This window comes from Poecilia reticulata, linkage group LG23 (assembly GCF_000633615.1).
Source record: "Poecilia reticulata strain Guanapo linkage group LG23, Guppy_female_1.0+MT, whole genome shotgun sequence".
In the NCBI taxonomy this organism is placed as follows: domain Eukaryota; kingdom Metazoa; phylum Chordata; class Actinopteri; order Cyprinodontiformes; family Poeciliidae; genus Poecilia; species Poecilia reticulata.
The window spans coordinates 8,662,618-8,675,181 of NC_024353.1; the positions used below are offsets into that span (position 1 = coordinate 8,662,618).

The 12,564-nt window shown below is 38.4% G+C and overlaps 1 protein-coding gene across 2 annotated transcripts in view; it reads left to right on the forward strand.

The window, feature by feature from the left end:
• The window catches only part of tbc1d22a (TBC1 domain family, member 22a), a 130,094-nt gene that overhangs the window by 2,833 nt on the left and 114,697 nt on the right, over nt 1–12,564 (forward strand). For both annotated transcript variants that reach the window (XM_008401153.2, XM_008401152.2), the window contains exons 3-5: nt 3,600–3,783; nt 4,678–4,930; nt 7,229–7,411. In XM_008401153.2, the coding sequence (XP_008399375.1) occupies nt 3,600–3,783; nt 4,678–4,930; nt 7,229–7,411 (620 nt within the window). The remainder of the gene's footprint in view (nt 1–3,599; nt 3,784–4,677; nt 4,931–7,228; nt 7,412–12,564) is intronic.

A 12,564-nucleotide genomic window follows, 5' to 3' on the forward strand; every position in this document is an offset into this window, starting at 1 on the left:
CATATAGCTTACCTTCCCAGACATATTTATTACATGGAAGTAATAAATATTAAAGCATTCTAGCATATGATGTTGTCATGTATATATTTCCTAAAGCTTTGATTTATAGATTTTTTTTGTTTTTGATGCCAACTTATCTTTTCAAACTGGTTTTGCTGACCCCTTGAATGTTTGTATTCATATTTGCAAATAACACATTATACATTTTATAGTCAAAAAATATCAGTCTAATGTGGATTTATTTTTAACAACAACTGCAGCCGGATAAATAATCTTTATCTTTTTTCTTTTCCTTTCATCAAAAAATATAGAATACTGTTTGCACTTCTAGAAACTTTAAATTGATTATATTCTGTAATTTAAAATCATGTACTACTTTTGCATGGCTTATATCATTGTAACAACCTTAAATTCTTTTTTTTTTCTTTCACAAAATTGTGTTTTATTTTGTTTATGTTTTTTTTCTAATTTCTATTGTGCTGTAATAAGGAAATACAATTAGGATATGTAAAGACAAGCTTGAAAAATGTTAACAATTATTTGAAAAAAAAAAAAGTCATTTAATGAAATCAGACTGATTGGCTGTAGAGCATTCATTAACAACACTTTTCAAGTATTTGCACAAACTCTTGCAGATAATCAGATTAAGGTCTGAACTTTGACTAGGCCATTTTATTACACAAATATGCTTCGTTCCTGGGCTGTATTTTTCGGGTAGTTAATGACAAAAAGTGAAATTCTGACAGTTTTTATCCACGAACCTTTGACTACACTGTGCTCCAGTAATGGTGTTATTTTAAAAATATGTAGTTGTGATGCTACAGGTTCATATCACAGTTTACTGTAAGTGCGATATGGATTTTGTATCGTTACTGAGTCTTTGTTTGTATTAAGTCACAAATTCAGCAAGAGTAACTAAAAACTGAAATTAGGAATGGCTTTGAAGTCGCTCCTTTTTGCTACCGAATCAAATTGAATTACTAACATAGCAAAAAGTCATACGATAACGGAAAAACGGAAGCGATTAAATGTTTATTCTCAATGACCGACAGACACAAAACCCCTGGCAACGACCAAGTAAAAACAGTCAATTATTCAGTAATTATAATCGTCTTCTCATTGATGTTTAATCATGTAGATTTCCACAGAGGAGTTGGGTTTAATTTGTTTTCATTTTTTATGTCATTGTGTAGGTTCACACTTTTTCCTCCAATTACGGTGAAAGCAAGTCGGTGTGGGTGCATTTCTTTTTGTTCTTTATTATGATAATTGTCGTCTTTGTAAGAAGTCAGAGCACATTCTTCCCTTCACACCATCCTCCCAAGTGAAAGGTTGAGTTTAATTAAATCTCTTTTGAGATGATTGTTTTCATTGTACCTTTTTTCTGCAGCTACTTAAAGTATGGAATGGAGTAAAAAATGTTTACCATTTGCCATTCAATGCTGGTGATGCACTTTTTAGCTTCAATGTTTTAAGTTTAAGAGCATAAGAATTAATGTTCAGTGTATGGATAGCGGCGTCACTGCATTATATTTCAATTACATAAATATGATTGTAACCTTTGAATATTTGCCACTCCATGTATTTTTGGCCAGGCTGAAAATGTTTGTCATATTTTAGAGGCAGAAAACTCAAAACAGAAACTAATCAAAGATGGACTCTAGTTTTTTTTTTCTCCTCCTCGTTTTTTTTTTTGTTTTTTTTTTTTCTAATGGAAATAAATATTTTAACACTCCAATAACACAAAGACCTTTGGAGCACGACTCCATATACAGATGGCGTCGTGCTGAACTGCAGAGTACAATTAATTTATTGTAATATATCTTCATATATTTCTAATATTAATATAGAATTCAGTTGGACTCATGCTCACATTGAAAAGTGAGATTTCCTGCTGCTTCCATTCACTGCTGCTGTTTTACAGCAGGTGCTACGCAGCTGCCTGGGCTTTTTTTTTTGCGTCTGAGAGAAACACGAGTGCAGACGCTTATTTGCATCAGAGCAACAACGCTGGTCGGAACCAGAGGAGAAACGATGCTTGCCTGATGGCTGGTGGAGTTAAAGTTATGTCTCCATGTTTGTTTCTCTCCCAAGTGGGAAACCCCCCATAATGTTCTTCCTTATGAACTTTTGTTTTATGTTGAAGCCACAGTTTGGTATTCCCTGCTTCACATTTTCAATCATCATTGAGTTTAAGCTGCATTTTCTTCGTTTTCTGTCATTCGCAATTTTTTAAATGATTATTCTACTTTTTTTTTTTTTTTTTTACACTTAATAATCTGAACAAGAAGGCTGAATTCAATCAAAAATATGAAATATTCTAAAGTAATTCCCCTAGGAAGTGTGAACTGTACACAGGTTTCATTTTTGGTTTGTTTTGGCCTTTGTGCCTCAAGCCAGGCGTTGTGCGCTACGAATGAAGAAGTGATTTTTAAAATATCATCAAACTATGCCTGGATTAATGCTGCTGTTTAAGGAACTGAAAATCAAAACAACCTATTACCCATGCATGCAAAATGCAATTTGAAAAACAAATGTGACATTGAGTAGAAAGCAGTCGAAATATCAGAAACCAATACCTTCAATAGCAGAGTGTAGAAGAATAATTCTTTAGTCAAAATCGTAGCACTTCTGAACACATTTTTGGCTTCCCACAAATAAATAAAAATGATTTATTTTACCAACGTTACAAACAATTGTCTGTACAAACCAAACACTCTGCAAATAAGGATGTTCTGATGGATATAGAGTCCCGGTTCAAAACATAATAAATTCAATGGCATGTCTGTGCAGTTAATTAGCACGAAATGTTTGATCAGTATTACATGATCTTCATTAGCTTTGTGATAGCGTAGCTCATTGTTCAGTCTCCAATGACATTCATGTGTCATCCCTTATTTGTTGTTATCGGCTTACGTTCTGTTCAAACACCAAGGCTGAAATGATCACAGAATAGTGAATGGTTGTTGTTATAGAAATGTTCTGATCCGCAGGATTTACTGGGTTTTATGTCTATTAACTGCAAGGACTAATAAGATTGGGCAAATTTGTTATTACAGCGTCATAATAAGGTTTAAATTATAGAACTTAATGTCATTTGTGGTTTATAATTAAATGATGAGCATGAGTGTATGATTTACACTCCTGCTGCTGTTGCGCAGCTCTCAGTGATATAAAAAGTTGTTTGCTTTTTTATGATCTGTTTTCCTTGCTGTCTCACAAAGGAGGATGTTTTTTTTTTTTTTTACATTTGTTTAAAAAAAGTGTAGGAGTGGTATCATTGTTGCACAATTGTAATAAAATCAGGAACTAAAACAGACAGGAAATAAGCTTGACCTACATTTAATTTCCTACTGAGTTTGGACTTTTATGGAAGTAAAAACACAAACGTGTGCTACTAAAGCAAGTTCAACTGCAAACATTAACAGCAGTTTAGATCCTAAAATATACATTTCTGCATTTATTAACTTCTGTAGTTCTAATTTAGCTCTTCCATTGCCTCCTCGTATAACATCCCATTTGTTTTCTTTTTTTCTCTCTCTCTCTCCCAACTTCTTGCCAAATCATCACCCACTTGTCCACCCTTGTGTGTCTTGCAGTCTAATCAAAGCAGGAAACAAACCCCCTCCGGCCACGCCAGGCAAGCCAAAGAAAGCCACCACCTTCCAGGAGTTCGAGAGCATCACCAGCGACGCCTGGGACGTCGGCGACGATGACGACGAGCTGCTGGCCATGGCTGCACAGAACCTCAACATCGAGGTTGTCATGGAGACGGCAAATAAGGTTGGTCGGCGTTCACTAGATGTTTTCCCGCTTGAACCAGATACTTTGGTTTAGTTTGATGGTTTTGATCAGGTGTAGAGGATTTGACTGTTTACAGATTCTTAAAACAACCACTGAGATCCAATAGGGTGTCTGCATCTCCTTAAAACGTAATAAAGTAATAAATTGTCTTAAATTAAATAAAAAGTGGCCTTAAATACATTAATCACAGGTCTTATATTTGACCTGACAGCAGTATTTAATAGCGCCAATAAAACCCAAAATAAGACTTTCCATCAGGCAAAAGGTTGAGTCGCCTGCAGACGACTTCTGTACTCACGATGGCTGAAGCTACCTTTAACTAACTCTAACTAGCTGCTGATAACAAATTTTACTGGACGATAAATTGTGTTATTGCGATAAACGGTAGTGTTGTTTTGAGACCATTTTCAAGTAACATTATTGTAATGGCATAATTCTCATAGATCAATAAACTTTCAATTCTAATGAACATTTAGCACTGGAACTGGAAGACATCTTAAATATCCAAAATAAATACACACAACAACAGAAACGTCACATAAAATGAATTATGAAGTCTTAACTTTTGTAAACGATATTATTGTTCAAAAAAAGGAGATAGTTGAGGTCTGGCACCAGTCTTAAATATTGAAGAATTTTATTTAAACAAAGTTGTTACTGTGAAGGGAAAAAGGAAAAAGGGCCAATATCTATTGCTGATCTCACAAGTAGTTCATTCTTTTGTACATTTCCGTTGTAGTACAGGTCTTTCATTTATTAGAGTCTTAAAACATATTTAAAAGTCTTTCCAAAGTGCTTTTATTTCTTTGCTTTTTTTGCTCCAAACCCGGACGCTCTTCAGCGTTGCTCGTTGCTTTCCTGTTCTCCGCACAGGTGATTGAGAATCACAGCAAGCAGCAGGAGAGACAGAGGCAAGACGAAACGACGGAGCCGGGTCAGGGAGAGGAAGACGCACAGGAGGAAGTGGCGGCGGAGGAGTTGGAGGAGGAAGAGGAAGATGAGTATCTCAGAGTGGAGGAAGTGGAGGCAATCAGCCCAGATGCATCATTTGCCTCTCAGAGCAGCCCTTACGCTGATAGCCGTCTGGTGAAATCCCACAGTGAAGCTCCGATTGGGTCACCTAGAGGTGAGGAACAACACACTCAATCTACAAAAGGGTTCTTTTTTTCCCACACTCACCTGTTTGAAATGATTTGGACAGTAAAGTTAGAACTTAAATATACATATTTGTTAACAAACTAATACATAAATGAACGAATAGATGATACAAATGCCCACTTTAAAAGGGGTAAACATTTTTGTTTTTCCAGCATTTAAAGCATCCTTAGAAAGTCTTAGATGCATGTATCTAATATAATGCTAACATACCCATGCTAGCTAGCTAGCTTTTTTTTGCAGCTATCTTGGGTAAGTGCAAATTTATCGACATTTGGCTGGATGAAGTTTGTACATGTTTGTGGAGAAATGGAACTTAAATTCCTTTCATAAGGGGCTTAAAAAAGTCTTAAAATTGGAGTTGGTGAAACCTGCTTTAATGAATCCTGTGCCTGAGGCAAACTGATATCCAACCTGATTTCAACCTGCAGAAACATAATAAAACATACTAATGGAAATAAATGAAAAAGAAAAAGTAAAGTCCTGCTCATATATCTGCACTTCACCAGCGAGATAAAGGAAGCAGCATATGCCTTAATAACCCATCTGTGTATTTCCTCCTACTAATTATTTTTAGTTTATATTAATCTAAAAAAAAAAAAACATGGTTTAAGGTAGCATACCTCTTAAATGACTCCCATCTTCCTGCCTCCTTTTGATCAGTTATCGTGTGTTTTAACCAGCAGCTTGATTTAATCTCAAAACGTATCCTAGCGTGACTGCAGGAGTTGCTGTGTCACCAGACGGAACATTTTCCAAACGCCATATTTGTCTAGAGGAGGATATAAAGCCAGTTGGCGCGGCGGTGTGTCCGCCATTGGCAGATGCAGATGTTCTGCCTGGTGAACATGGTGGCAGACCGTTCGCCTGCCTGTCTGGGCGTCTGCTGTTCAGACTGCTTCTGCTGTTCGGAGACAGATCGCACAAGCAGCCCCTTTACCTCCCGGCAGTGTGGACAGAGCCGGAGACACGAAGGGCTGCATAAGCTGCAGTGTTATTTTCTTATTATGGACTGTACTGCCCATAATTTGTCTGTTTTCCTTCCTCTCCTAATAGAAATGATTAATATAGTGCGCTGTGACAACATGTAAGCTTTAGTTACGTTCTCCAGCCGTTTTTCATTAAAGAGAATTTTTTAAGACTGTATAAAGTATTGTTAAATGGGCTCACTAAGTTACAGAGAAACTGCTGCCTGCTTTAATGATCTTTTTTAATTTTTCTAAGTGCAAATAAAGCACTTGGGAACAGATTTGTGGCCTTTTATTTGTTCCTGTAAAAAGCAAATAAGATATTAAAATCGGCTACGCGCCAGTCCTCCTAATTGCCATGATGCGTTTGTGTAACTCTGCCTGCAGTAGAAGTGTTGTGGTTTTGTTCCAGCTCTTGGCAGATTGCCTGTGTGTGAACTTCAGTAAGTGTGTATCCTGACAGAAGGAAGATGGCTTCTAATGTTAAAGTCTGGAACAATCTGGCTTGATTTCTGTCCTTTTGCGTACGTTTGACCTGTGTGTGAACATGTGACGCCTTGAAAATAGAACAAATGAATGACGGAAGATGATATTTTGAAAGTGTGATATCTTTTTATTAGATGCTTCTACATGTGTCACACCTTGGACAGAAACTATTTGGAAACTAAACCATAAACTTTGCAAAAGGTTTTCCTAATCCTTGGACATTTCCACATTTTATCATGTTTCAACTATAAACATAAATTTATTTTATTGGGATTTTATTGAATAAACCAACAAAAAGTAGCACTTCAACATCAATTGTATTCATTGTAGCTTTGCTCTATAGCACAAAATGAAATCCAGCAAAATGAAATCACATTTTTGGAGGGTGCAACATGTGGATGAATTGTCACACCTGAGCTGAGTTATTCTAGCCCTCTTGATTTTTTTATTGATAAAGAAAAATGTTTATAATATGTAGGATTGCAAGTTGTTTTACCGGTTATTCTGATACGAACATCGGTGATTATTTCAATAATCGATTAATCACAATTAATCCGATTAATTTTTTCAGCCTTTGAAATATGTATTATTTTCACTCTTTGTGTTGGTTTATCACACAAAATCCCTGTAAAATGCATCAAAGTTTGTGGTCGTAATGTGAAAAACTTCATAGAGAAAGAAAACAAGTCGCTGTGCAACGATCTGCCGACTATAATTAAGTTCCACTTACAGCCGGCAAAAGGTGTCCGCATTGTCTGAAATAGCTCTGGGTTTACGTAACCGGTCTCTTTATCTCGTCTCCATCCCTCAACCAGATGCAGCGGGCGAGCGCGCCGGCCTCCACAGACAGAGGTCTCTGCCCCATCGGCCGCCCGTCATCCCATTAGTGGCTCGCATGGCTGACCAGAACACATCTGGCACCCCGGCCATGACCGAGAGGGAAGCATCCCGCCTGGATAAGTTCAAACAGTTGCTGGCGGGGCCCAACACAGATCTGGGTAAGTGATAGTCAAAGCCAGCAGCCTCCACTTATCTGTCAGAGTCTGCGTCTCAAGCCTTTCAGTCACCACGGCCGTTCCGACTATCTCATTATTCCTCACTAATTGTCTGGTTTTTATTCTTTTCTTTACCTTTTTATAAGCTCTCTCTCTCACTTCTTCATTTCCTTGTACTCCTTTGCTTTTCACTCCGTCCGCCAGCTGTGCTGAGCTATTAACGATGTAGCGTGTCGGTGATGGTGGTGGGGGGGAGGAATCATCCAGCCATCTGGACATGCAGATTAGAAACACCAGCAACAACAAAAGCAAATGACAGGCCTTTGTTCTACCCAAACGACAGGCCTTTACTGTTCATCAAGCCCCAGAGACTTTACTACCCCATTGGCCCGGAAACTCTTCCAGATCTTTTCCTATTTACAGTTCACTTTGTGTCCTTTGAAACAAACTTTGGATCACTAGAACAGTAGCTTGTTGCATTGAGTCCTTCATTGATGATCAACATCATGATGATGTAGCCATCCTTACTGAAGTTTAAAGATCAAAATATTAAGCTTTTGTCTCTTCTTTTTTGAGGATCCACACTCTAAGAACCCTCCATAAAGTGTGGCTTTACTATTATTTTTCAATCTGACAAATATTCCAATTTAATGCTGACTTTAGCGTCTCCTTTTTGCGATTAGTGCTGTTTAAGCTAAACTGGTGTATTCTGTGTGACCCTTACATTAATTTTGAAATTTCCAAAAGGCCACCAACATTTCTAATTCCGTCTTGTTCCATGATAAAGATTGAAATATCCAACACAGCAAAGTTGCTCTGGGAAGTCCAGCCTTCCGGTTGCCTGCAAAAAGTTTTGCTCTCTCTCACTGTCTTGCAGCCCAAATGAACCTCAAAAACCTGCTGTAGGAAATTATTTTACACATTTTTCCTCTTACTTCTGACTCGGTATATGGTCTCTTCTATGCCATACCTTGTCTCCATCTTTCAGTCCTGTGTATCTCTATTAAACAGGGAAGTTTTGAAATTTGAAGCTGATTGAAACACATTTATTGTAGATTACACAGATCAGAAAACTGTACATTTTAAGATAAAATGAAAAACTTACTTTTTTTTTGGATTAGCATAGCACTAGCAAATGTGTTATTGGAAGCACACAAATCAGTTTTTTCACAAGTCGATACCAGTTTCTGGTTTCTGAATTGATTCAGCAGCTAAATATAACAAACACTGACCAAAGGGAAAAAACAAAAATGTGGGTTATTGAATAAATGAACAACTGAACACAAAAGGATGAAAGGTTTCTCCCCTTCATGGATTGAAACATATGTTCCATAACCTCTGTCTGACTTTGACTGTGCTCAAAACATAGGCTTCATTTTGCATATACAAATCTTATTTGTTTCTTTCGTTGCTCAACATACAGAAAGCAAAAAGTGCAACACTTTGCAGGTGAATATTATGTTGTGTGCTTGTCTAAAAATCTGAGATATGCCAAGTATAATTCCGATGTGAGACATTTTAAATCACTCTGTTTATAAGAATTGAACAGTAAACTTCTTAAACATTTATTTTTCTAATCTAAATTTTATAGAGATAATTGGTCAGATTTCTGTGGCTGTTTTTGCTGAGCACACTATGTATTTGTTCCGTTTTAAAACACTTTTTTTTTAAGTGGTAGGACTATTAAGCAAACATAAAGTTTATTAAACGTATCCACAAACCCGGATTGGCCAATTTAACACAATATGACTCAACCCAGTCCAAGTGTTTTGTTTGAAACTGACTCAGTGATGAATTGTCAGAACTTAAAGGTTCACCCAAAAAGGTGCAAAGAGCACATTTGCTACAGATTACTTCAAACAGTTTTTCTTTTCTCTGTGGCCATTCTGGATTTAATGACTTGATAATGAACTTTTCTGGAATCCTTTCACTATGAAATGTTCATAAATTTACCTTACTGATTGTGACATTGATATAAGAATATTAGAAACTAAACACACGATCATTTGCGGTGAAAAACACAGCTAAGAATTGTTGTAACAAAATGGGTCAATGGTTTGTCTTTACCATCCGTCAATTAGATTCCCATTCCATTTGCTCATCCTCCATTCATCAATCTTTTACACTTCATGTTTTTAAAAATTCTGTATAAGGTCTAAGCTCTGTTAAATTCTCTTCAGTAAATTTATAGTGAACCTTTGGATTTTTAAAAACTGGACATGTACAGCTTGAGAACTTTAATTTGAGTCGATTAATGGACAAATACGGAATTGTCGCATGAAAATCTTGTAGGAAATCTGAGAGGAACTATCGTATGCTGATGTTGTAGGGAAGATTTGACTGAAATTCAACAGATTTTTTTCCGTCTTCTCTGTTGTCGCTCTACTTCACATTGAGTGAACACACTACAAAAACTCATCTGTGTACAGTTGAAGTAAACATCTGTTATTTTACATCCAGCTCGCTACTTTGATCTCAGCTTGTGCACATGAAGAGCTGCTGCCGAACTTCCAAACCGTAAACTCAAATTTTGATTCACGGGACAGTCTTCCTTCCTCGTTGCGTGAGACTTTTCCAAGCAATGCAAAAAGGGGTTCGCTCATCCTCAGCGCTAGTCAACAACGGTCATCGTTGGTTCAAGCAAAGTGCATCTGGTACATCAGTGGCCCGTCTTGAGACGTCAGCCTTCATTAGGGTCTGCCAGACTTCACATGCTGACCGTCTAATTTTAGTTTGTCTCTGCGCCATGATTAGATGGCCCAGAACAGACGAGCCAGGCAGCCGGGCCGCTGGCAGCATGAAAGATGAACTTCATTCAGGGGACATAATTAAGTGAAGGATTGGAGGAGGGCGGCGCTGCAATGTGATCTGGTTGGTGGAGGGAGAGAGAGAGAGAAGGATGGGGGAAGATAAGATGGAATGAAACTTTAATGATCCCTTTGGGGAAATTGGGTCATGGGCAAGACCAAAGATCGGGTCAGAGATGGGAATTTAAACAGTCCCAAAAGTGGTAATGCGACCCACCGAGGGCACAGTTTTATTTGGTAAATGGTGCCGCCGCTTGCTTTGTGGTAAAATCAAAGAGGCACAAAGCTTTAACGGCAAGAATCACATTTTCAAATCAAAGTGTCCGATTGCTGTTGGTGGCACGCGAACGCTCCTCTAAACACACCCGCAGGCCTTCTCAGCAGGGACTGTCCTTGCTCAAAGGACAAGGGCTGGAAAGAGCCGTTAGCCGTTTTCTTTCTCGGAGAGGTGTAATTAATTACACAGGGAGCAGTGTTTTTTGGACCAGAGCCCTCACACTGATTGGCTGTACAAGCATTCAGATCCATATCTGCGCCTGTCAGATTTCCTTCACGTCTTATGCTTTGGCACCATCATGCTGTCTCTCCGCTGAGCCTTGCGACAGGTTGTGACAGCAGTCTGTTTAGCATGTAAGGTCATTTAAAAAGGTGATGACCCGAGTGCGCGCGCGTGAGAGGAGGGTGATTGATGTCAGGTTGATCTCTGCTAATTATTTGTGATATCCCGAGGTGAGCGTGTCTGTTGAGTGAAGCCGAATGGGTCGCCCGCTAAGTGGGGAAAGGCAGGCATGTGGACTTTCAGGTTGTTGGGTTGGCAGAAATACTTAAAGAAATTAAAACCGCACAGGCTGCAACATGTTTTGTTCAGGGCTTTTTTTTTGCGATTGACCAACACAAATGTAAGTGTTGAAATTCTTTCAAAGAAATGTGTGTTTTTTGCGTTCGCCCTGGATTGCTCCAACACGAGAATAGCAACCTAAATAATTTCATTGTTGCTCTGCTTTTGTGTTTGTGAGTGCTGGCTTGGCGACAGGTGAATTTCTGTCCCTGGAAGACATTTTAAATATCCAAAATAAATAAACAAAGCAACAGAAACAAGTAAAATGAATTCTGAAGCCTCTGTCTTTCAAAAAAGGGATAGTTGAGACCAAAGCAGCAGACTCGAGACCAGTTTTGGCAGAAAGAGAGAAAAAAGAAAGACGATAAGTCAAGCAAATGAAAATTGAGTTTGTTTTAGTTTATAATGCGGTTAATTGATTCATTGTTTATTGTGACAGGCCTAGGTCTGGGTTCAGTTGAAGTGAACTCTAGTTCGGTTTGAATGCATATGTGGATCCACAGTGGATGGGAGACTGCTCCAAAAGCAGCAGACTATAGCGCAGGGAATTCTGGGTAAATGCAACCAAAACAAATTGCGAGTATAATGCTATTTGGAAAAATGGGTTGTGGCGCTTAGGTAAAGATGAGAGAAATGCTACAACCGCTAAAATCTGACACTACTCCATTTCTGTTTGTTTTGTGTAATAGGAAGTTGTGCAGAAGTTCTCATGTTTGACAGTGCAGTGTATGAAAGCAAACCTCAACAGCTTAAAATGTGGCAAATGTTGCAATTTTGGTCCCCAATCAAGCTAATCTTCTGGACTATCCGGTGAGAAGATGTGGAAAAGTCCAGAGTGTTCTTATTCCAAGTTTGGAAACGTCTCTTCCCTTTGATCTATTGGTTCTGTTAACAGACTTTCCACCTGAGCTGGGGATTCATACAGCTCCTCCAGCATCATCATGAGCCTTTTGGGCATTGGATTTAACCTCCAGCTTGTGGGATCTTTTAGATCTGAGTGATATTTTAAGCAGAGATGTTTTTACCTCGGTGTGGATTTCTGCCCGTTAAAGTTTCCACCTTTTTGTGTTTTTATTTTTTTTCTTTACAAAGATTATGCATATGTGTACCGTTTTTATTTTAATTTTATTTATTTTTTATTTTTGATCGATTCAAAGAACATCTGACATCCAGCCTTTAAAGCTGGATGGCAGAGATGCTGCTGTTGCCATGGTGATGGTCCATTCTCCTCTCTTCTCTTCTCGCCTTGCAATTTATTTCTTCCCTCTCTTACATTTTGCCCTTTTGATCAGTTTGTCTCGTTTTAATCTCCCTTTCGTACATTGTCTCGGCCTCTGACTCGTCTCACCTTGCCACCCCCCCAACCCTTCCGCCACGCGTGAGGCAGAGCCCACCCCGCGCACGCGTGCGTACTCCCACACATGCTCACGAACATCTGTGACAAACGAGGATGAAAACCAGAAGAAAACAACAACGGAAAACTCGCTCCCATTTATTCATGCTGACAAGAA